Below are 24,915 nucleotides of genomic sequence, written 5' to 3' on the forward strand. Positions count from 1 at the left end.
AGCTTTTACTAATGTCAGCTGCTCTGTTAAGCTCCGCTGCGTCCCAGGTGCTGTACCGCACGTGCACCGTAGCGGTTAATCCTCAGACATCCCTCAAGCAGCTCTGTTCTTCTCTCCCCTTTACGCTGTAATCTCAGTGCTCGAGTAAACGGGCAGTTATTTTTGCATGAATAAAAATGATATGATTTCCCCAATTTACTTTTCATTAGACAAGGTGAGATTCCAGTTTTACCCGATGATTTTCATTTCGATCATACGACTGTGTTTCTGCCTCCTGATAGCATCTCCTTGCAGAACCCGTGTGCCTTTGAGTTGTAAATAGCTGGGAACTTTTACTTTTGTAGCCAAGACATCAGATGAGGAAGGTGCTTCTGATGTCAATATTACCATAGACCTTCATTTCCAGAGTGTTTATATTCTTCTCAGTATATCTGGCAGTGTGTCTCTCCAGCGCTGACTTTGTACATCTGTAAGCAGGGAAGGTTCTAAAAGTCTAGGGTACTTATTATAGGTTCTGGTACCATCCCGATGTGTGTGTGTGTGGTGGTGGGGGGTGGGGATTCCCTGCACTAACAGACAATTTGTGGGTTACCAGCTGGGTGTCCTGTAATTCAGTTCAATTCTGACACTACTAGGAGGCAGACTCAGATTCCATGGGTTAATGGTTCAGTCTTCTATGACTGCCTCGCACCCTTCAGTCTTTTAACCCTGTGCTTCTGACCAACTGGCTATAGGTTGGAGGTTCCATAACTTTTTCCTCAGGTTCGATTAATTTGCTAGAGTGACTTACAGAACTCAGAGGAACATTTTTCTTACTAGATTACCAGTTTATTATGAAAGGATAGAACCCAGGAACAGCTGGTGGAAGACATGCGTAGGGCAAGGCATGGGGAAGGGGCACAGAGCTTCCGTGCCTCTCAGAGCAGGCCGTGCTCCTAGGACCTCCATCCTGGAGTGAGTTCACTTCTGGGATGCTCTCTGAACCCTGTCCTTTTGGAGTTTTATGGAGGCTTCATGACGTAGGCATGATCGACTAGATCATTGGTTATTGGCAGTTGATCCAACCTCCAGCCCTTCTCCCCTCCCCAGAGGTCAGGGGGAGGGGACTGAAAGTTCCAACCCTCTAATCTCTTGGTTGAATCTCCTAGAACCAGCTCCCATCCTTCAGTGGGGTCCAAAAGATACCTTTATAGTTGTCATCACTTAGGAAATTCCAAGAGTTTCAGGAGTCCTGAGCCAGAAATGGGGACTAAGACCAAATATGCATTTCTTATTATAAATAACAATATCACAGTGCATAAGTATAAAATCTTAAACATGATCGTGTTGTATAAAGTGCATTTTGCTGCGAGAAACAGAATACTGTACCCAAAGTGACTTAATAAGGTCACTGATTATCTCCCATTACAAGAGGTCTGCAGGTAGGGCAGTTTTAATGGCATGGTCTAGTTCAGTACCCTGCCACCTCGTTTCTGCCTTCCTCAGCATGGTGGCTTTCTCTCGCAAGGCTTAGTCTCCTCATGGTCCCAAGATGCTGCTGTAGCACTGGGCCTAACATTCGTGTATAACCTGCATTACAGGCAGGAAGGGCAGTTTCTCCTTGTCTTTTTTTTGGGGGGGTGGGGGCGTGGAGGGGCATCAGGGAGAAAGATCTTTCCTAGAAGATGGCCACTGACTTCTCCCTGGGTCTCACTGGTTCCAGTATACAGTCACTGTCCACGTCCTAGGCAGGAAGTTGTCTGTTGGGTGGGTATCCAGCTGTGAGGACCACAGTCTTCGAGTCCACAAGTTGATTGATGCAGATATTCCTTCAGTTAATTCTTGGGCAAATAGAAACTTGAGTATGGCCAGTCCATTATAATAGAAGGCAGTGAAATCTCACTGCTGGAATTATGCCCAAAGTTGGCCCCTTCTTAGGCTACCCACGTGTGCTAGTTCTCTTTTCTGGGGTGATAGAGCCACATCACTCCTCTTCACCATGGTACCTCTTTAGTATCTGAGGGTAGGTTTCATATTTCAGTTTCCATTTATTATCCTGAAGTCCAGAGTACCCTCAGTCATTCCTAATGTGAAATGGTTTCCAGATCCTTAGAAGTGGCTGTGAACTGGCTTTAAAATGAGCTGTACACGCAGATATGAGCCTTAAATATCTGGTTAGCACAGCTTATATGTGCTTCAGAAATGGCGACTTATTTCCCCTTCTCTTGGTGCTGCTGGTGGCTGTTTTTACCACTGTAGGGATGGCCATTTCCTGTAATCTGGATATGCGTCAACGAGACCTGAGATCGTTTACACTCCGCAGCGTTCGCATTACTCTTGCTTGTCCTGAGAGCGGGAATGGACTGTGTCTCCAAGGTCATTTTAAATGTGTCACCCTTGGATGGCATGCCTGTTCTCTGAAAGCTTAAATAGAAATCTGCTCTTATGATGACAAGGGGAATGTACCACTGTTGGAATTACATCTCGACCCCTGGTTATTTACCTAGAGTGTCACAGAATCCCTTACAAGTTGCAAGGAAAGTTTACCTTGATGAAAAAACAAACATAATTTCACTAGAAATGCTTTAAGTAAAGCTTCTCCGAAGAATCAGCAATGACAACCTTCACTTACCTTAAAGTACCTAAAAATATCCAGACGTTATTTTGAGCCTTGTGGGTAGAGTACTAATTAAGAGGACAGACTGCCTCAGTTTGGTCTCGGCTCTACCATTTATGAACTTTGTGTTATTTAAGACCTCCCCGAGCTTATTTCCTTCATCATTAAAAGGGATAATAGTGGTATATACTTCATGGAGTTGTTATAAGGATGCCTCGAGTTAAGAATACACATAAAACACTCAGAAAAGGGCCTGGTACGTGGCCAGCAATCAGCAAATGTGTATCTCCTTGTTCCTCCTCGCTGTGGTTCTCACTGACCTTCTTGTTGTCGTTCAGGTCTGTTAACTTTTCTTCTTGTCCATTGTTACCACCTTAGTTGTGGCTCCCTTTGCTGCTCCCTTTTCTCTGGTCTTGCCGCTCTTTATTCTTTCTTCTCAGTGAAGACTAATGATAAGTATAATCACATCAGTCCTATGCTTTAAACCCTGCACTGGTCCTCAGGTGTCCCTTGGTTAAGATTGAACTCCTTAATCTATCTTTCGGGCCCTTCCAGGGACTGGTTGTTGTGGCTCTCTGCCACCTTGTCGGAGGTCCCTTCCTGCCTAGTACTCGCTATTCCAGCCACACCTAACTCCTTGCAGTGTGCTAAGTGTGGTTTTTTCCTTTCTTTGTTCTCTCCTTGCAAGGAAAACTCCTGAGCATAAGGCCGTTGTTCTACTCCAGAAGCCATCTCTCCCTGTTTGTATCAGGAGCCATCCTGTGAATTTGTAGAATTAGCACCTAGCAAATTTTTATTGTTATTGCCGTTTACTTTCCATTGCCCTTACTAGACGGGAAGCTGCCCGAGGTCTGGGGTTGTGTCTGAATTACCTTCATATCAAGAGCACAGCCCAGTGCATGGCATATAGTAGGCTCTGCTCAAAAACATGTTGCATTAAAGAAGGCATTAGCTTTAGGAATGTCCGTACTTGTTCTTTTTTGCTATTATCTAACCAAATCTGTTTTTCATAGTCAACAAGAGTTTATAAAAATAGTTTCCTATAAAGTAAAACATTTAAAAAATTATTTTCCTTATTAATGTTGCAATATTACTTCTTCATAATTTTAATTGTAAATGTGTGATCTTATTTTGTGTGGTTTCTGTATTTCTGGGTTACCTTTTGTTTGGTTCTGATTTTGAGGAGTGTTTAAAAACACATGCCTGATGGGTGTTTTGATTACTCTTTTTTTTTTTGAGCCAAATGAAACAATAGAAGAAAACGAGTTACAAATAGTAACATCTGAATTTTAAATCAGGTTTGATGCTGTAAGTGCAGAGCTGTTGGACTGGATTTTGAAGTCGAAGGCTGCCATTCAGGCCGCAGAGATAAAAGAATATAAGAAGATGCAAGAGACTTCAGCAATGAAAAAGAAGTTGAAGGTAAAACATTAAACCCAAGTGTGCTAGTGAATAAAATATTTCACCAGGATGGATTTGCTTTTGGTGCAAAGATGTGATGGTATCCAAAAGCTTCCTGTTTGATAAATGGAGCCATGACACGTAGTTTTTAGAACATAGTAGTAAAGTTTGAATTGATTCAAGCTGGTTGGTATCAGATCCCTGAGTGGAGGAGGCATTCTCCTTCCTTCCTTAACCACTGAGATGTGTAGGAAGGAACACATCCTTCTAAGGGGATCCAGATATTACTTCCATTTTTAGCTTGATTAGATTTTAATCTGATACCTAATAATTTATGACCATAAATGCAGAAGATGTTTGGCTTTCTGAACACAACAAACTACAGTAGTTACCTGTGATCAACCCCGGTCCAAAAATATTAAATGGAAAATTTCAGAAATAATTCATGAGTTTTAAACTGTGCGAGGTTCTGAGTAGCATGATGAAATCTCTCGCTGTCCTGCTCTGACCCGCCTGGGACGTGAATCATATCTCTCTCCAGTGTATCCACGTCATATAGCCTACTCCCCATTAGTCACTTAGTAGCTGCCTTGGCTATCAGATCGACTGTCCAGGTATCGCAGTGCTTGTGGCCCCAAATGCAAGAGTAGTGATATTGGCAATTTGGACATGCCAAAGAAAGCCATATAGTGCTTCCTTTAAGTGAGAAGGTTAGCGGAGTACCATCAGATGTTTTGAGCGAGAGACTGAGAGGGAGACCACATTCATGTAACTTTTATTATAGTATGTTATTATAATTGTTCTATTTTATTTGTTATTGTTGCTAAATTTTTACTGTGCCTCATTTCAAAATAAACTTACATTAGGTACGTATGTATAGCAATCATATGTAGGGTTTGGCACTATCTGTAGTTTCAGGCATCTACTAGGAGTGTTACAATGTGTCTCCCAAGGATAAAGGAAGACTACTTTATTTCGAATTTCAAAATTTCTTCAACATATTCTCTTTAGAGAAGAGACACAGTTTTAAAAAATAAATACTATTGAAATCTGTGGGAGCCTAGCTTTGCCACTTTGTACCTATCTTGTGTATTACTGAAAATTGTGACAGAAGATAGTAGCAATTTGTCCTTGGGGTTTATTAAGTCTCTGTACATCCTTCTATGAACTCTTTGGGCTTCTAGAACAATTCTGTACTCCTATCTACATCAGGGATAGTTTGTAAAGAGTTTGTAGAACATTTGAAAAACGAGATATCTGTAGGTTTTGCTGATATAAGTTGAAAAGTGGTAGGTACTGTGGGAATTGAGTGGTGGCCAAGATTTTAGTAGTTTCTGTACACGGGTGAAGTCCAGAGAGCCAAGTGGCCCGGAGCTGGAAACCAAGCGGGGGAGGGTGCTTTGGAGATGACTGGAAGGGCACACTGGGCGGGCAGGGGGCGCCCCGGAGCAGATCACGGTAGTGGATGAGTGTGATGTGATCTTTGGAGAAATACTTTGTTCCCTTTCCTGCTTGGGGGTGTGCGTGTGTGTGTGTGTGTGTGTGTGTGTGTGTGTGTGTGTGTGTGGTAGAGAGTTAAGGTTGGAAAGGTGGTTTGAGGTCAGACCCTGGCCGACTTCGAATGTTCGAATGAGAAGTCGAGATTGATTTCTGCCTCATCATTCCATTGTAACTGCTCTTATTTAGAGGTCATCATTGACCTTCGATTTCTAAATCCAAAGGAAAGATTCCCGTTCTCATCAGACCTGCTCTCTCTGCAGTATTTGCCATTGTTTACCCTTCCCTTCTTAAATTCTCATAGCCCTTGGCTTCTGTAAGCAGTGATCATTCTACAGTATAAATCCGGTCACACAGCTCTGGTGCTCACAATTAATTTAATGGCTTCCCATTGCTGTGGGGACAAAATGTAAAGGCCATAGTGCTCAGCAAATGAGGGCCTTCCAGATGGCATTATTCCCCGCCTCTCAGCACAGCCTCATTACCCACCTCTCATTCCCCCATCTGAGCTCCGGCCCTCCTGACTCCTGCTCTTTTGTCACTCCTCTGCCGTCACCATGTGCTGTTTGCCAGAATGGCCCTTTATTAAGCTTTCGTGGCTGAAATGCCCTGTATTTCAGTAAGCTTCCCTTAACCTCAACTGGAAGAGTTAAGTGATTCATCTTGACTTCCGTATCGCTTTGAGCACACCTCTATGAAAGCTCTTATTTGCACTGATGTCATTCTTTGTTTATATGCCTGCTACAAGTGCTTTGAAAGCGAGAATAATTTGTCCATTGAAGCTTGTATTTTCAGCACCCGGTGAAATTCTTGGCTTATGGAAGGAGAGAATGATGACTGTGGGTAAGGGGAACGTGGAAGGTTATTAACCTAGGAGCTCCATCATCAAAGCGCTCCGTACAGGGAGTCGGGAGAGCAAGAAATGAGGGCTGGGTTTCATCGTTTCATATGCTTCCTACAGTTCCGAAAGACCAGGAGATGACATTAATGATCATTTAACAAACCAATTCTCAAAGACATTAAGGTGTCAGAAAATTTGGAAGTTAAAGTGATCTCAATGGAACAAGTCCCACAAAATATTGATATGCTAAATTCTACCCTATGATCTAGGAACAATTTACTTCTAGAAATAGTTACTATAATATTCAAGGAGATAAAAATAACAATTGTATATGCTTATGTAAGGCATGATTGGCATGACTTCTGTATTTCTCCTTTAATATTTATAAGTTCATTTATTTTGTTGGTTTAGATGAATAGTAGTCGATCCCAAAGTGTTGGAAAAAATGCAAAATAGAGAATATTTAACTGTTGCTTTAATCTCTAATTTTCCTTGCAAATTGGTGAATGATCAGCTTAATTGTGTTTTAATAAAAGAATACTTTGTTCCAACTAAAGCAATACTTGCACGGAGAATCCCTAGTCCAATCTACCACTACCAAAAAATAGTTGGAAAAAATTCAGTTTGTATAACACATGTAGTCATTTTTCTCCAGTTTAATGGTGACTGTTTACATTGCTACTTAGTTTTACAAAAAGAAATGGTGTTTCTTATACTCTTGTTATATCTTGATCTTTGACTATAAAAATAGTTTTACTTAGTCACAGTAAAGTTTGTGTGAGTCAAAATAGAATAGCTAAATTTATTTATTCTTATATGTGTAGAAGTTAGACGTGGTGTTCTTCTCTGGATTGTCTGGTTGAAATAGTGTGGCTTGCCTAGAAGTTTTGATTGTGCTATTGTGGATACTATTTGAGAAGTTAATTAATAGGTAATTATCAATTGTGGATTGAAGAGTGGGAAAAATTTCAAATACTGGCTGTGCGTGTGTGTGTGTGTGTGCGTGTGTGCGTTTGTGTGTGTGTCTCCATAATTTTGTTCAACTGTTTCTTGGAAGTTCTGGAGTTTGTCTTCCATTGTCCCTCTCATATAGAGACATTGAAAATATCAAGCCATAGGGCCATAAAAATTAAAACTATGAGCCATTCCTCAAACATAAAGAACAAAGTGCTTTAGCTCAGGTCCTAAAATATATTGTCAATATTTAAAAATGTTGTCGTGATTGAAGTTTGCAGTAGGCGCTAGACTTAACATTACACCAACAAAAAATACTAAGACTCACAATATTTCTGTGTCTTTTCTTGTTAATTAATTTTTGTCAACAATCTTTTTCATAGCACATTTGGTTCATTTGACTCAAAAAGTAAAGTTTATGGTGTGGCCTATATGGAAGCTATATATGCGAATAGAAAGATATCCTGGATCTAAAACAATTATTTGACTCATTTCCTCTTGAAAGGACTTATAGTTATAGTATATGGTTTTTTTCTTATAAAATTAACCAAAGTTTTATATTGCTTAAATTTACCTTGTAAAAAGTAATCATCATTGATGTTCTGGAGGGTAATTGGAAATTGAATGGTTTTGTATTGTAGTATTCTCTTAGGTAAACTTTGTAACATCTCAAATTAATGTGGGAGGGACATTAAACATTAAAACTTAAAATAACATCGGCATTACATTGAAAAGAGTTTGTCGTATTTTTATATTGGGATTTTATTTCCAGGGCTTAGAAAAGGAACAGGCAGAGAGAAGGCCCAGACTGGATGAATTAAATCAAACTGGACAAATCCTTTTGGAGCAAATGGGAAAAGGTGAGCTTAATTTTTTTTTTTAAATGTGTTTTTAGATACTGGCTTTCAATAATATTTACAGATTGACAAATCAAATATATATATATATTTTAATACTGTAATCCTCTTTGGTTGAAAAGCAGTTTTCAAAAAAATTTTTTGGTATCAGAATCTTTTCTCAAGTGAAATTTTATACTGAGGCTGATTACATAAAACAGATAAAAGCGTTTAAGTAAAGTCAGGAAACCGGAGTCTGATATTTCAGCAGAACTGTTAAAATCTGCTGGTGTAGAAGATTTTAAAATCTCTTTCTTTGGGGTTATATATTGGGAATTTTTTCAAGTGGGTTTAGCAAAAGAAAATTTGACTTTGGAAATATTGGAGAAATGAAGTTTATGTTAAGGTAAATTAATTAAGGTTGTTTGATTTTTGATCACTTTTAGTGTACTATATTACTTTACTACAAGTATTTGTAGTTAAATTTGATGACCGTACTTGTATTTTGAAATTTTAACCACAGACCCAGCGACTCAGAAGAATTTAAAGATTAACATTTTTACTAAACAATTTTGTGTACGATTCTTTCTTTGGTCTAGCTTTTAATGACATTTCTTGTGAGCCCCACTCCTTACTCCAATGGCGATAAGTGCTCTGGAGGCCCGCTGCAACTCTCCTTGACAGAGCCACACAGCACGAAGCAGAGTTAGGGATATTAATTTGATAAGAATCTTCAAAGATATAGTTTTCGACCTTTTTATTTTTTAACTTTTTATTATAGAAAACGTAAATATGTACAAAGCAAATAGAATAATATACTGAACCTCGTTGTACTAATTGCCTAGTTTCAATACTTGAGGGTATTCTGCCGCTCGTAATTACTTGTATCTCTGCTCACACATCCCTCCCTTGAGTATTATCATTATGTTTCACAGTTTTCACTTTTAAGTAAATTTATTTGCATTGAGATACATGAAACTTGATTATGTTATTCTGACAAACCTATACACACATATCAATATAAAGAACATCTCTCCAGAAAGTTCCCTGGTGTCCCTAATGAATTAGTCATCTTCCTGTTCTCCTAGAAAACCACATTTTTAAAAACCTTAAATAATTTTTTTCCTCAGCTTTTACAAAATGTTGATTTATTTTGTATGTAGAGTAGGGTTACATAGGTACATACAAAATATGTATGTGTCCAGTATATGTCCATTTATTTAGAAATTATCCAAACATACCACTGTCATAGATTATTAGTACAGATTTATTTTTCTCCTCCCCTCCCCGCCCCTTCTCTTTCCTTTTCGTCTCCCCTCCCCTCCCCTCCCTTCTCTTCCTTTCCCTTTCTTTTCTTTTAAAAAAGTAAATAGAATTTTCATTCAGAAATCTCCCCTAAGTGTCTTAGTTACTGAGTGTGAGCACCCCAGTAGAGATTACTGTTTTAAGTATTTTCTTGAAGCGACTGAGAGACACAGAAAGACTATACTTTCCCCTGAGATGCTGATTCTTTTGATAATTATAATAGATTGTGTGTTGAATTTTAGCATTGTTACTCTCGTAGATGCACTTCTACAATAACACCGTAGTGTGGGAACCAGACTCTGTCCGATGTGCACGTGGGGTAATTTCACGAGTCTGCGTCCTGTCTTTATTTTTCGCTCGTTTCTGTGTCGGCTTTCAGTCACTGTGGTATAATTAGAGAGCTGAGGTTGGGGGGAAGACCACCCTCGAGAGAAGGTGGCGGAAGGTGGTGTGTTATAGTGGGAATGGCAGTGAACTGGGAAGCAGGAGACCTTGGGGTCTCCTGTTCTTTTCCAGTTTTGTGTTCTGGTCATGTAACCCTTTTGTTTCTTTGCTTCCTCTGACTATAACTTTTGCCGGGTAGAATCGTCCTGTAATTGGCTACCCTAAAGTATAGACACTGGAAATTGAGTTCATGTGAAGATGGTACTTGAAAAATATCAGGCGTAATCCTGGGGAACATATGTGGCTTTATACAGGAATGAATGAATTGCCACTTGATGCATACTTGTTTATTTTAATAAGAAACCTTTTATATTTTGCATTGCCATTTGTTTTTTGAGTTTTTGTAGGGCTAGAAATGCATTCATTACAGAACCTTAATGCTATTTATTTAAAAAAAAAAACTCATCTGTTATAAAAAATTTTTAGGATGGGGTAAGAAGCTGAGAAATACAGGCATTGATCTAAACAGGGTCTGTATGTCCTAGGTTTAGTTTTCTTATTTTTGGAGGGTGTTTGCTTTTTGTTACTGACTGAGAGAATAAAAACGATGTTTAAAATCTCCTCCACTGCCATCCCATGTTATCCACTATGTTAATGTTATAGTGTTGCATATTACTTCTCTACACATGGTTAGTGCGGATAATCCTACTGTTTCTATAAAACCAGAAGTAGGGAACAGAAATGAAAGCTCAGTCGGGTGATTGCCTCAATTCCCTGCTCTTCTCCCCTATAAATTTGAAATAAATCTTAGAACACTGATTAATGCGATTTTTAAAACTTTTTTATTTTTATTTTTACTGCCTTCTTACCATAGTCTGCCCAGGTTAGGAGGCAGATAATTCCATTCAACTAGAGAAGCATATCAGATCCTTCAGTGAAATAGATGTTCACATAATCATGTCACTGGTTTTCTCAAACGAGGACCATCAAAAATGCCACCACAGTCCAGTCTGATTAGACTTTTTCAGCTAAATCATTTGAATTAAGTTTTGTGATCTCATATAGCATAAAAATGTTTTAAAACTGAAATCATCTGTTTCATTTGACCGCTGCTATATCTGATTTTGTTGGTTCCAGTTATCTTGTTCCTAGATTGTTAAAAAATAGAGTAGTTGGACATTTATTTGGATTATGTGGGTTTATGAATTGATACCCATTATGACTGGCAAAGTATATAAGCCTGATGGTCTCATGTTTTGTAAACGTTTCCCTTGAGGCCAATAGTGAATGATTGAAAAGTATAAAGTCCAATAAGAGTAGGTAGCAGGGGTATGTTGTATTTTATCCCCTTTAGGTAATTAGTAAAATAATGGAGTATTGATTTAGGGTTTGGTTAGTGATCTTAAGAGTTGGGTGTTCTATAGAAATAGAAAAAAATAACTTTAGGTCTCTGGGATCAAAACAATCATTTTAAAAGGCAATGTACCATTTTTCTTTCATATGACTTAAGTTGTCTTTAATTATTGGCTTTGTATTGGTCTAACCTATATTATCTCAAACTTAAGAGGAGGGAGATTTAAGTTTTGAGAATTGGTTTAAAGGAGCAAAATAAATGGATAGTGAAATACTGTCATCGCATAAAAAGAAGGGAATGCAGAAGTTGCTTCAGCTTCCCTAGTACCTAAATTGGGTTCCTCTTCCCTGTTTTCTAGATGAACAGTGATAATTTTTCATTTCTAAAATTTTATTCACCAGCTTGATTTTCGTTCTTGTTTACTATAAGTTGCTGACATGAAAGTGAAGTGGTTGATGTTAATCCTTTGCCCACTTAGAATAGAAATGACCCCACAGAAGTACAGCCCAGATCTTCGCTGCTTAGTTTGTTAGGAAAATGTTAACTTGTTTTGTTTATGACCTCCCAACAACAGGGATAATGGGACTTGAAATGTGGTGTGAATATTTTGTCTAGGTCTAATTAATATTCTTTTCCCTTTTCTGATGGTGGGCCACGGACTTCGGCAACTTACATAAGTGATATATTCAAATTACGTCGTGCTTGCATTTCTAATTATCAGCGGATAAAGTGTGTTTTAGAAAATTTTAAAATTGCATCATTTGCGAATCATAAGAGACCTTTGTTTTACATGCCATATATATTTTTTTAGCGCTCTCATTACCCTGGATTTTGATTGTATGTATTTACAAAGCACAAGTGTTTTTATTGCCTTCTTACGCAAATGATAAAGATGTTAAACTCAACATGCATACTCTCCTCAGGAGATAAAGATTCCTTTGCAGATTTCCCATACTTTTTCATAGTAATTTTACGTGATTTGATGGTATTTCATATAAAGGGACAGTCTGGACTATGATAAAACCTACTATTGTATATAACTTCATTATTTCTGTGAACTTTCTCCACCTCTCAAAAATATGAGACAAAATTACACATAAGATAAGTCCAGAGGATATAATGTACTACAATAAATGAACAAAACAGTTGGGATATTCCCAGTTAAAAAATTATAAAATGTCAGTAATAAACATAATGACATTTTTTGATATATTTTTAAGTAGATAATCTGAACATTACAGTGATATTTTGGTATTTACTGGACTATGTGCAGCATCCCCAGTGGGCTTGCTGATGCTCCTTGGGCCGGGTTGCTGGCTTAATGTCCTGCAATTGCCAGGTTACTCCCAGTGCTGGAAATTCTTGCCATTCATTTTGTAATTCATATGACTGTGCTTTGGTCACCAAAGACTTGAAGCTGCCTCCTAGTGTTTCTAGCCAGCTACCTTTCTGCTGACAAAGGGCATCTACCTTCTGATGTCAGAGCCCCAGGCAAGTCCAGACAGTTCATTTCATTTCCCTGGCTCAGACCAGACGCCAGCAGGGTGCCGGAGCACCAAGATGCGAACACACCTAAAGTAGCAGCAGTGGCTGAAGTTCTAAGGTCTGATAGGCCTTGTGAGCATCACCGCACTCCTGAAGCACTGCTTCAAGCTCCTCCTCTCTCACTTTGGTCAAGGATCTGAACAGTTATTTTTATCATCATCATCATCATTATTATTTCATCATCATAATTCAAATTTTATATTTATTTTATTTTATAGTATTTATTTTGTATTATTATTCCATCATCATAATTTTTTGTTGTATTAAAAGGGACTTAGGGAGTGGTTATTATCTGTGACATTGCTTTGTTATTTCGAATGTGCTAGAATGTTTATAACAAACCCCAGACAAACTTTGTCATGCTATATGAAGTGCCTGCTTATATTCCATGTCTCTGTAGAAGGTCTCCCTACGGAAGATACGAAAAATATTTTGGAGAAGGTATTATCAGAATGCAAGAATGTATCTCAGCATTTGGAAGATCTGGCAAGGAAGATTCAGCTCCAGGAAGATATAAATGCTTACTTTAAGCAACTCAACGAGCTCGAAAAGACCGTAAAGGCAACGGAGGAGCGAGTAAAGCACGCTCCCTTTTCAGAATCTCCCCAGCGCTCCTCGCCGACTTCGAAGGACTCCTGTCAGGTAAAGAGACAGCCATCTGGGACATGACAGAGTTCTGTGCCCATTCCTGTATTTGAAGAGATGCTTCTTGTTTCACGGGCGTTAGGTTATTTCTGTTGGCTCTGACGAACTTTCAGTGAGGCGGTTCCTTTTCGGTGAGTTATGTGACTATATTTTCTCTTCCGTAGAGGGAATTGACCAGTCTCCTTGGCCTACACCCCAAAATTGAAATGGCACGTGCCAGCTGCGCAGCCCTAAAGTCTAGGCCTTCTGCCCCAGATTTTGTGCAGCAGAGTTTCGATCACTTTCTGGGCTGGTACCAGTCCGTGCAACAGGATTTGGAGGATCGTCAGCAACAGCTAGAGAATGGTAAACCTACTGCTTCCTGTATCCTCCCTGTTTGCCTTACTTTAAAATTTACTCCCACTATTTAGACCTTTATTACACTCGTGTGTTTTGCTGCACACTCACTCTTTTTCCCTCTGTGCCTGCTACTGTTGCAGGTATTAAAGTATATTCAGATGATTTTCTGGATTCACACTTGTTTGTAAAAACGCAGACAACTTTCTAAAATCGTGTCAATAGGATACAATGATTTTTAAGGCTTTTTAACAGGATGCTGTTTTCCCTTTCATTGAGGGAGGCCAGCTAACATCGTTGCTGATAGGGATAAAAAGAGTGGTTCTTTACTGCAGTTTGCTTAACATGGTTTAAGTTTTAGCAAGAACTTATTATTATTGTTTTTAAAGAAATCATGTTCTTTCAAAGTCTGAAGAATTTTAGAGTTTTTACTTTTGGAATAAACCTGGTTTTGGAAAGTTAAAGATTTGAGAGCTCCTCACTCATATGTTACGTATTCTTTCTCCTTTGCTATTGTTTAAGTCAGGAATTTTGTTGTGTTAGGTGTTATGGGCAGTGCATGTTAAAAAGGTATGCATTTAGCAATACCCTTACGGTAATTGTAGATTGTGTGTTGACTTTTCAGAATTTGTATGTGTGCATGGTACACAAATGTGTCACATTTCCTTTCTTTGAGAAAGGCAGTTGGACACCAAACTCTGTTCATTGAATTCAGTTAACCTAGAATGTGAAGTGTTTGCAAGCACTTCTTTTTAAATTTATTGGTACAAAATGTTTTCATTTTTGACAAGGATCAATCGATAATTTAAATATTTAGCTTCTTAACTTAAAAAAAATTAAATTTATTTGTTTTTAATTGTGGCAAAAAACATAAAACATAAATTCTACTGTTTTAACCATTTTTAAGTGTGGAATTCAGTAGTGTTGAATATATTCACATTGTTGTGCAACCAATCTCCTGCGCTCTTTTCATCTTTTAAAACCGAAACTCTTCACCCATTAAAGCTGTCCCTTTCCCCCTCCTTCTGGCCCCTGGCACCAACCTTCTACTTTCTGTTTCAAAGAGTTTGACTATTCTAGATTCCTCTTACAGTATTTGTTTTCTGGTGATGAGCCAATTTCACTTCATATAACACATCCTCGAAGTTCATCCATGTTGTAGCAGAACTGCCTTCCTTTTTAAGGCTGAACAATATTTCATTGTATGTGTACACCCCGTTTTGTCTTTCTGTTCATTTGTCGATGGGCATTTGTGTTCCACCTTTTGCCTTTTGGGAATAATGCTGCTTGTTTCTTAACTTTTGCTGCTGTAGTTGTTTTCATCGTTTTGTGTTTCAATTGGGCTTTCTTCCTTTCCACATGAATGTTGCTTGTCTGTGATTTTTTACATTGGCGAGTGAAGTAGATATCATTTCTGCTGGCTTTTGCAGTCTTGTTTCTCAGAGTACTTGTGGCAGCCTGGCTCATGGTGTTCTGATATGATGTCCGCCACTCCGTAGGTGGCAGTTTGTCCATACACTTCAACTTAGAAGAAGACTGGTTGCAGGGATCTTTGTTTTCTTTTATTCTTTGTGTAGCTACTGGGGAAAAAAAAGAGATTATATGAGACAAAAGGAACATTGTACTACCCTCTTTAGAGAGACATTTCATCATGACAAAAGGAAGAAAAATGATAGCGGATAAGTTAATATTTCAAACATGAACATCTGCAGGAATGAAGTCCCTGTCCGACTCTCAGGAACACAGTGGAATCATTTTAGTAACTAACAGAGACCTTTTTTAATTTTAATTATGTCGTTTAACTTTTTATGTATTAATTCATTTATTACATATAGAGGATTAACAGTATATGTAATAATGTTAGGTTCCTAATATAGTTTTCTCAAACTAAGTATTTTTAAATAAACAGAAATGAAAAGCCAGCCTGGACATGCATATTTGGAAATGCTGAAAACACTGAAAGGCATGCTAAATGACTCAGAAAGTAAGGCCGAAACTTCTTTGAATGTCTTGAATGATCTTGTAAAGGTAGAGAAGGCCCTGCAAGAAAAAAAGGTAATATATAGTTTATGTCTTAGACATCTGGAATCATTTTTAATATCTCATTATATTTTGAAATGTTTTTAAAACTATTTTAAAAATATTTGTCACTATTCGTCAAAATTGGTCAAAAATTTCTTGCAGTTTGAAGGTAGTTACTATAACATAGCACTTCAGCTAAAAGATAGTTATAGTAACTATTTCCAAGAATAAAACCATATTTTATCCTGTTGTAATTCGCTTAAAATTCTCAATCTGTTCATAATCTACTAAAATATCTTTAATAAAATGAAGAATAATGATTGAATTGATGTATTGTTCTTTTTCCATGTTGATTAAAAATGCTTCCCTGGTCATTTATGATACCGTGTTCTGAACCATTTCATCAGATAAAATAGATCAACTAGCGAACGAACGCTGTACACTTGGCCCTCACTGGACGTGCTGTTCAGTGGCTTTTAGTATAGAGGATGTATTATGTCCAGCCCACAGACAACTCAGGAAAAGAAAACTTTAACTTTTTTGACTTGCTTATATTTTTTACATGAGTTTTTCACAGTTCTTTTTTGATCAAATGCTTTTTAGAAAGTGATTTTTAATTACCCATAGCTCATATTATTATGTCTATAGAAGCAAATTATTGTGCATATTGTTAATCTTTAAAATATTTTTTTTCTAGGCCCTTGATGAAATCCTTGAGAATCAAAAACCTGCATTATATAAACTTGAAGAAGAAACAAAGGCTTTGGAGAAAAATGTTTCTCCAGATGTAGAAAAAATGTATAATCAAGAATTTAATGATATTCAAGGAAAGTGGAACAAATTAAAGGTCAAAGTTTCCAAAGATCTGCATTTGCTTGAAGAAATTACCCCTAAACTCAGAACTTTTGAGGTAAATGAGGAAGCTATTAAGAGTATAAGTTTATTGTAGGGTAAAATAGTAGTTAACCATGTAATATCTATTATTCGAGTATTTTGTATTCTTTCCAGTCCTACATTTATTATGCACATAAGTTGGGATTTATAAATAGCTTATTAGAGACATACTTTTAGTGTACTGGAGAGCACAGAAATAAGAGAAAATTGCTTAAAAATGGTCAGAATAATGTTTCAGGGGGAGCAGCATGTGTGATATGCAGGCCAGTGACTAGACTGCAGAGGTAATTCAGTTAGAGTGGTGGAAGATGCTCATCAGAGTCTTTGAAGCTGGTTCTTTAGGGTTTTAGACATTTGGAGTAAATATGAAAAATATGAACTAGACTAGCAACGAAAGGCGTCAGGTTAGAAAAAGCAGATAATTTGAGGTGCACAAAAATTCAGAAACTGAATGCTCTGCTGCCTCGGAAAATGTTGACAGATGAAGCAGTGATAAAATTCACAGGAAAGGATAAATGTGAGGACATAGGAGAAAGGGGTGAAAGTCAATGTGTAAGGTGAGACAGGATTTTAAGATTTCACATGTGAGGAAGGTGCAGAAGTTGAGTTTCCAAGTCTCCTGGTTTTCCAATAGGAAAGGTCTGGACAAAGAATGAACCTGTCATATACTCCCTCCCTCCTCACAGGCTCCCTGCCGTCCCAAGGCTTCCTTACCTGGGTCATTGGTACATGTGTTTTTGCACTTTGGTATCCCAGGGTGTACTTCTAAAATAGTGCTTGGCACAGAGAAGGCACTCAGGTAATACTTTTCAATGACTGAGATGAGAGTAGTAATAGGATATTTAGATCAGGAAGTATTATATATGCGTGTGTGTGTGTGTGTGTGTGTGTGTGTGTGTGTGTGTGTGTTTGTATGTATCTATCTCCATCCCCAGAGAACATATATAAGAGATTATATTTATTTATAGATTTGGATTTAGATCCCAGGAGAATTGTGTAAAGGGTATTGCTAAAAAAGTGAAAAGATTGAAAATGAAGAAAAAATTATTGAAAATGATGTTTTAAAAATCAAAATCAGAATAAGATGTGGTTGGCAGTCTAGGTGAGCGTGAAGTGATTAAGAAAGATGAGGTGACAGGATGACTGTTGAGCATGGAGGGGAGACCCTTTGACCCAGGAGCCAGTGGACAGGTCCTGTGAAGGAGCAGGAGGAGAGTAAAGATGGCGAGGGTTGTGTGTGTGTGTGTGTGTGTGTGTGTGTGTGTGTTGATGGTGGAAGGAAGTGGTTTTCTGAGTGCAAGCTGCAGTTCTACACTGCGCTCTCTTTAGAATAAACCATTAATTTTGAAGGGGCGCGCGTGTAATTTAGTATTTTTTGACTCATTTACCTTTGTCAGTGGATCCACTTCCCCTTGTCTGTCTTGAGTTGTAATTCCTTTCAACTTTAAAACCCAGCATTACTCTTATTCATGATTCTAAAATTTCTGGTCGTGGTCGGGCCATTGGATGATCAGTGATTCCAAAGCAAGTTTGTACCTCAGTCCCCTCCACCCTGGCCTGCCCCGCCCAGGACATTTGTCAATGTTTGGAGACATTTGTGGTGGTTACAACTGTAGGGGAAGGAAGGGTGCTGTTGGCATGGAGTGGGTAGAGGCCTAGGTTGCAGGTAAACATTCTACAATAAGCAGAACAGCCCCATAATGAAAGTAATTTTTTTGGCCCAAAATGTCAACAGTGGGGAGGTTGAGCAGTACTGGATTAAATATTTCTCAACTTTGCTTCGTTTTCAAATTTAAATCTGCGATGTAGTTAGGGAAATTTACAGGGTTTATTTATTAACCCAAGGGTTAATCTTCTTTTGACTCTTAAAAGTATACTTTAGGGTTAGCTAAATGTGTGCCGATATTTTAATATGGAATTTAATTCAAAACACAAAAGAGAGCCCTGTGGTTATAGTAATCCAGCTTTAGTTAGGCTTCAGTGGGTTGTTGTTTTTAATATAGCAAATTCAGGTACTTAAAATGGCCAGTTGGAGTACGTGCCAAATTTATTTCCATTAAAAATATACCACATCAAACATGTACATCTGGATATACTTTTTGTTGTTGTCATTATTACTGTTTGTAATGTCTAAGTTTGTAATGTCCAGTTATTTTTTCTTAACTTTTTGTGTTCTAACTACAAGATTATTGACAGAGTTTGTATTCCCTAAGAGAAAACTTCTTCATTGAAATATACATTTTTAAATTCTAGGTAATGGTTCTATAGTGTAGCGGTTAGCACATCTGCTTTACATGCAGAAGGTCCTGGGTTCACACCCCAGTGGAGCCACAGTTCATGGTCTATGACCATGCCACCCTGAACAAGCCCGATGTCTGATCTCGTGAAGCTAAGCAGGGTTGGGCCTGGTTAGTACTTGGATGGGAGACCATCTAGGAAGACCAGGTGCCATAGGCATAAATAATAATGAATAATATTTTAAAAAAATAAATTTTAAGGAACACTTTTACTTCTTTATTTGCTTTGAAGGAATTGGTTGTTACTTAACTATTTGCAATTCATTTAGGAAAACTTAATTTCCCCAACCAAAGATAATTACAAAAATTTTCATTTTCAGGTTAACATTGTTTTCCCTGGTTTAATTACCTGATTTATAATTTTTTAGGCATTTAAGTTCTATTCATCTTTAAGCATGAGGACAGGTTTTTAATTCATTGTCGCTTTGTGATGAGGTTTCTGAGGAAAAAAGTGGTTGACTTATTTTTAAAATGCATTTTGAATTGTAAGAAAAGCATAAATAATGCTCATTGAAGAAATTGGATAATAGAGAAGTATTTAGAATGAGCATTTAAAGTTCTCTTTCTTCCTCAATATCATTTTTTCCCCCTTGGAGGCAGCTAACATTAACAGTGATCCTTGCCAGACGTTAAAAGTAAAAAGAAAAGTTCATGAATATTACTAATTCTAATTATTTTTCTACACTAATAGAGACAAATGATAGTGGAACTTCATGAGGGACATTTAACTAGATGGTCTTCAAATGCACGAGCTTGGAGTGTGAATTTTTGTTAGTCAAAATAATAATATAATGCCTTTTATTGACAGCACATTTAAACTTTGACAGTATTTTCATAGGTATGTGCTTAAGTTTTCCTACCATCCTCCAATACAAATAAGGTGTTTGTGTTATTCGTGTACAAATTTTAGTTTTCTGTTGTTTGTTGGCAAATAGTGTTTTCCTCACTTATATACATTTCCTTTGTCTACACGGCTGATTCCTTTTACACAAGTAGAGAGTTTGGACCTGCATATTTTTAGTTACAGTGCCATGCTTAAATACATTCTTAAATTTCTCTTTTTATCTATTCTATGCCCAAGTAATGACCTCAGTTTCTGTACTTAAAAATTATGATGTTAATCGGTGCTTTTAAAATTACCTCATGGAAGGTCCTCCACTTCTTCCAGGCATAAAAACATTTAAAATACACGTAGAAGGTAAATTTTTAATTGATTTTACTGACATGATTGTCTTACGTATTATGTGGATTAAATATTATAAAATCCTGAGAGGCTACTTATTTGCAACAATAATATCTTTGGATTCAGAGGCTGCAAGATAGTTCCTATTATTTCCATTCTGCTTTTCAAGATCTCCTGCAGTGTGGGCTAACTGCGGAATCATGAACCCGTCCTCAAAGCGCACGCAAATGTCTGTCTTATATTCACCACCACTCCTGCATCTTCGGGCCCCTCCAGCAGCTCCTTCCTGCCGTGTGCAGACTCTCATGTAACCTCTTTCCCTGACAATCTCATTACCCTTAAAATCTGCCTGCTGCTTCCACGTCTTCCCTCTTGAATTCATTGTCCACAGTGGTGCCAGAATTACACTTCTGAAAAGGATCTGGTTGTCTTTGCCATGGAAATTCAGTGTTTTCCCAGACACCATATAGCTCCTGCCCTTTCCTTGTCCCAAAGCCCGGCTGCATCCTCCCCTGTGAACTGAGGTGTGCAGGGATGACAGTGCAAGACCAAGCTAGACAATTGCCTTTCTCAGGAAATGTCACTTACTTGTTGGACAATCACATTCTCCGCTTCTCTGCTTATGCTCATCAGCCGTTAACAGTAAGCTGCTTCTGTAAGCAGTCTCCAGTCTTGCTGAGCACCACACCTACAGCTAATCTCACCCCCCACCCCCGGCCCCCACCATTCTGTTTGGTTTTACACCTGCACAATAACTTGATCTCAGGCCAACTTGAGGCTCCCACGTCTCCTCCCCCAAGGAATATTCTCTTTTAGAATAGGAACCTTGTCTGGCGGACAGCAAGTAAGTAGATGTGACTGTAACTGCTTTGAAGGTACCTTCAAACACCTTACCCACAGGAGCCTCTCTAGCGAGGTTAGAGCTGTAAAATCTGAACACCTGGTTCCCTGAACAGCAGGACACCGTGTAGTCACACACCTTGCTGCCGTTGCTGAATAGTCGAAGGCACACACTGCACAGACGTGCCTCTGACCCGGAGTCAGGGAGGGCACGTGCTAGAGCTCTGAGAAACGTAGAACCAGGTTTTGAAATGACTTTGGAAAAACACAGGGGTAACTACTTTCTAAGAGTAATATTCAGTATGGCCGATTTAAGCCTTTTCTAGGTAACATACAAGTGATATAATTATCTCATAAAGGTTTTCATTTGCCCCCAATTTTGAATACATTTTGCTTCACTAAAGAGAATATTGGCGCATTCTAAACCTTAAATTTAAGAACTCTGTTAGTTTCAGGTAAAGAAATGTGTGGCTATGTCATTACTGGTCCTCCCTACTGAATGAGGTAACACTTTTTAAAGGACGTTTTTGAGGTTAATGAATATTATAAAACCAAACAAAATTGAAACCCTGTTACCTTAAATTACTGTCTTAATTCTGGTTTCACAATTCTTTTTGCCTAAGTCTTGGGTTAGAAATTGACTGCTTAAAAAGCTTGTGGACATTCCAACAGATGAGGGAGGAAAAAAATAAAATGCCAAGAATTTAGGCATAAAAAATATCTCAGGAGGTAATTGTATACCGTGGTATCTTATTGTCTTAAATCTAGGGTTTCAAATTTCTTCTACCCTTCGCTCAGAGACCGTGCTGGGCGATCGGCTGTGACAGCGTAAAGGAATTGTTTTAATGACCTCTCATCCCTTTTCTGTGACCCAACAGCAGGTGTTACCCATCCAAAATGTTTACGGAATCAGTGCTTTTGAGTGGTAATTGGCTAATGTAGAATTGTGGCCCTTCTACATAGAATATTTGATACTTCGGTTTTTCAAAATTATCATGTTAATCATTTTATATTTGTTTGACACTTTATGAATATAAATGGGAGTGAGAAATGGCTGCCTTGGATTAGTACTTATGGGCTGCATTTTTGCATGTGAAAAAATGACAGACTTTTATTTTAGAAATTTACTAATAATTTTTCAAGGAACCGAGATCTCCCAAAGAAGATAGGACATTAGAAATTACCCAATCTAATATATATACATATATTCATATATTCATGTTAATATGTATTCATATATTCATTCTGCAAATAGATGGAGGTGGAGAAAAAAATTACTCATTGTACATTAGAAACTCCCAGGTTCCTCAGCTCAGTGACTTTTAAATGGACAGAGACACACTCTGCATGTGAGCGTTTTCAATTTCATTGTAACCTCTTTGCTGTATTGTCGACTGAAAGATGAATCAAGACTTTTGGTATTTTTTTAAAACACAGAAAACATCGCTGCAAGTAGATGGAGACAGTATTTTCCTTCCAAGGAAAGGGGGATACAGAGGGTCAAGCAGAGCTCCCTGTCTCCTATTCCCCAGTGGTGGTTAGGATTGACCTTAGTGACCTAGTGACCTCTCCCCCATGGCGTAGCTGCAGGTGGAGATGTCCTGTGAATCTACTGTCAGCCATTCCTTCAGTGGGACCTTCCCTCATTTACTTGGCGTCCTCTGCTGAGCTGGATTCAGCCAGGTCTAGTCAGAAATATCCTAAGCTGCAGCTCTATCAAACAGTTATTTTTAAACAATTATTTTTAAACAGTTATACGATGGAACAAGCATTAATGTTGGCAGCAATTAAAAATATTTAGACGCTAATGCAAACATGGGCTCACTCTGGCTACTTAATCCCGTGGAGTCTCTGATGGGAGTAAACACTAGAATTTGGAAGTGGTAACCCTTTCCTGGGGTTAATCTTGGTAATAAAGCACTTGGTTTTGTAGATCTTAGAAAAATAGCTACCATTTATTGCATGTCTGCTCTGTATCAGGCCCTGTCTAAACATTATCTCTGCTTTTCACAGTAACCAGGCAAAGTAGTTAGTATTATTCCTGTTCTGTGGATGAGGCTCAAAGAAGAGAAATTAGTTTCTCAAAGCCTCATGGCTAGTAAGGTGCTGAGCCTGGAACTCAGAACTTAGTTTTTCATTTCATGGGGGCAGGACACTGCCTTCCCTAGAACTCGGCATGGTCAGGATTACCTTCAGGATTTTTAGTGGCAGAAATAGCTTCCCAGATTCCTGTCTGTTCCTTTTGTTTCCGTTGGGTGATCAGTTGCTCTACATGCCTTGTCTGTTGCTTTCCTCTTTCCTTTTTCTCGTGTCAAAGTGTAAGAGAGAGAAGAAACAGATGCATGTGAATTGTGTGCGCTCACGTGGGTGTGTCCGAGAGACAGGAAGGAAGGGGGTCGATGCCATAAAATTTCCTCACATACTTGCAAATGCCAACGACTGGATTTGTTGAGCCCCTTGTTTCGACCTGGGTGACGGTGATTAAAACTTGCTCAGACTATAATGCTTCCATATAAATGTCAAAAGTCATTGGCCCAGGAGACTATTAGTTTTCATATTTAAGACTAAGATTTAATGAATTACCCAGTTATACAGCAGTAATGCTGCCTTGAATTCTTAAAAAGTTCAGAACGGAGATTAACAGTACAAAAAATGGTGACAAATTAAATGGTTCTTTAGAAAAAGTTTTTCACAAACTCTGTAGGTGTTTCATACTTTCTTTCTGCACTTTTGTCTTTTTTACATACCCCACCTCACCCTGCCCTGACCATGTCTTCCTAAGCAGTCTTCTGGGATGAGATTTTAGAATACTGGAGCAAACGCAAGGAAGAGATGCGTCACCAATTGAAATAATGCGTAAGACAAAGAGTAGCATGGGCATGTGAGAATAGTGACAGGCAGGCTAAAGAACAAGGGAAAAGACGCTTGAGGAAAGTGTACAGAGGGACTAAAAATTCTTTCAAACCTGTGTTTGGAATAAGGGAGATGAGCGTGTGCTTGCACAGGGTGGTATAACATAAATAGAGACAGAAAGGCCTAACCACATGACCATTTTTTTGCTTCCCTTCTTCATCAGAGAATAGGCTTACATACTAGAAAGTGCAGAATGGGCATTATTGAGACTACAGTAGAGCCTGAATTTTGAATGAATGGAAAAACTACACAGATCCTTTAGATGCCAAAATCTACATCCCAAGTGATATGGGGTTTTCACCCATGATCTCAAGGTCACGTTATGCATCGTTTGAGACATTACTATAAAAATGGAGATGGATGAATATCTTAATTAAGGGGAAACATTATTTTCTAGACGCTGAAGACCTAAAGTAAGATTGATACCATTTTCTGGCTGTAGATAAATAACCAACCAGAGATCTTGTATGTACTTAGGAAAGAATGTGGTGGTCACCAAGAATCAACATGGATAAAAATAAGAAGCCTGACCCACACTTATTTCCTTTAAATACTGCTTTCTTTTATTGACTTTACGGAAGAGGAATAATACTAGATTGTTACATACACAGATTCGTAGTCTCACACTGCATGTATGCTCATTTAGTTTAAATCATGCTACAAACTGTCATTTTTGGTAAGTCCTGATTTCAGTAAAATATTTGAGAAAACCTCATAGTCTTATGAGAGAGAGGTAGAAGGCTAGTTAGATGCTAGGAAGATGTAGATTCCTGTAATTTGAAAACTAAACTGAAAGTTGGTTAATTAATGAATGACATGGTGTCCTCCTGGGGGAATGCTCAGGTAGGCATTGTCATTGGCCTTCTTTTTCACTTGAAAAAAAATCCCAAAACCCAACCCAAAACAAAAACAAACAAACAAAAAAAAGTACAAAAAAAAAAAAAAACCCAGTAAGAAAAGATACCTCACTGTCCAATTGGCAGATAAGAAAAAGCTAAGAGAGAGAGCTGATATGTAAGTGGAGAGACTGAAAATTCAAATCATTTTGTTGGCTTTTTGTCATTAGATTGTT

At 38.1% G+C, this 24,915-nt stretch overlaps 1 protein-coding gene and 1 pseudogene across 7 annotated transcripts in view; both read left to right on the forward strand.

Annotated features, from left to right (window-relative positions):
• The window catches only part of UTRN (utrophin), a 446,823-nt gene that overhangs the window by 124,188 nt on the left and 297,720 nt on the right, over window positions 1-24,915 (forward strand). For all 7 annotated transcript variants that reach the window (XM_036222314.1, XM_036222327.1, XM_036222319.1 and 4 more), the window contains 6 exons: window positions 3,895-4,018; window positions 8,062-8,149; window positions 13,114-13,355; window positions 13,523-13,703; window positions 15,604-15,749; window positions 16,414-16,626. In XM_036222314.1, the coding sequence (XP_036078207.1) occupies window positions 3,895-4,018; window positions 8,062-8,149; window positions 13,114-13,355; window positions 13,523-13,703; window positions 15,604-15,749; window positions 16,414-16,626 (994 nt within the window). The remainder of the gene's footprint in view (window positions 1-3,894; window positions 4,019-8,061; window positions 8,150-13,113; window positions 13,356-13,522; window positions 13,704-15,603; window positions 15,750-16,413; window positions 16,627-24,915) is intronic.
• LOC118605065 lies at window positions 18,951-19,067 on the forward strand (annotated as a pseudogene).

Source organism: Rousettus aegyptiacus, unplaced genomic scaffold (genome assembly GCF_014176215.1).
Source record: "Rousettus aegyptiacus isolate mRouAeg1 unplaced genomic scaffold, mRouAeg1.p scaffold_m13_p_1, whole genome shotgun sequence".
NCBI lineage: Eukaryota > Metazoa > Chordata > Mammalia > Chiroptera > Pteropodidae > Rousettus > Rousettus aegyptiacus.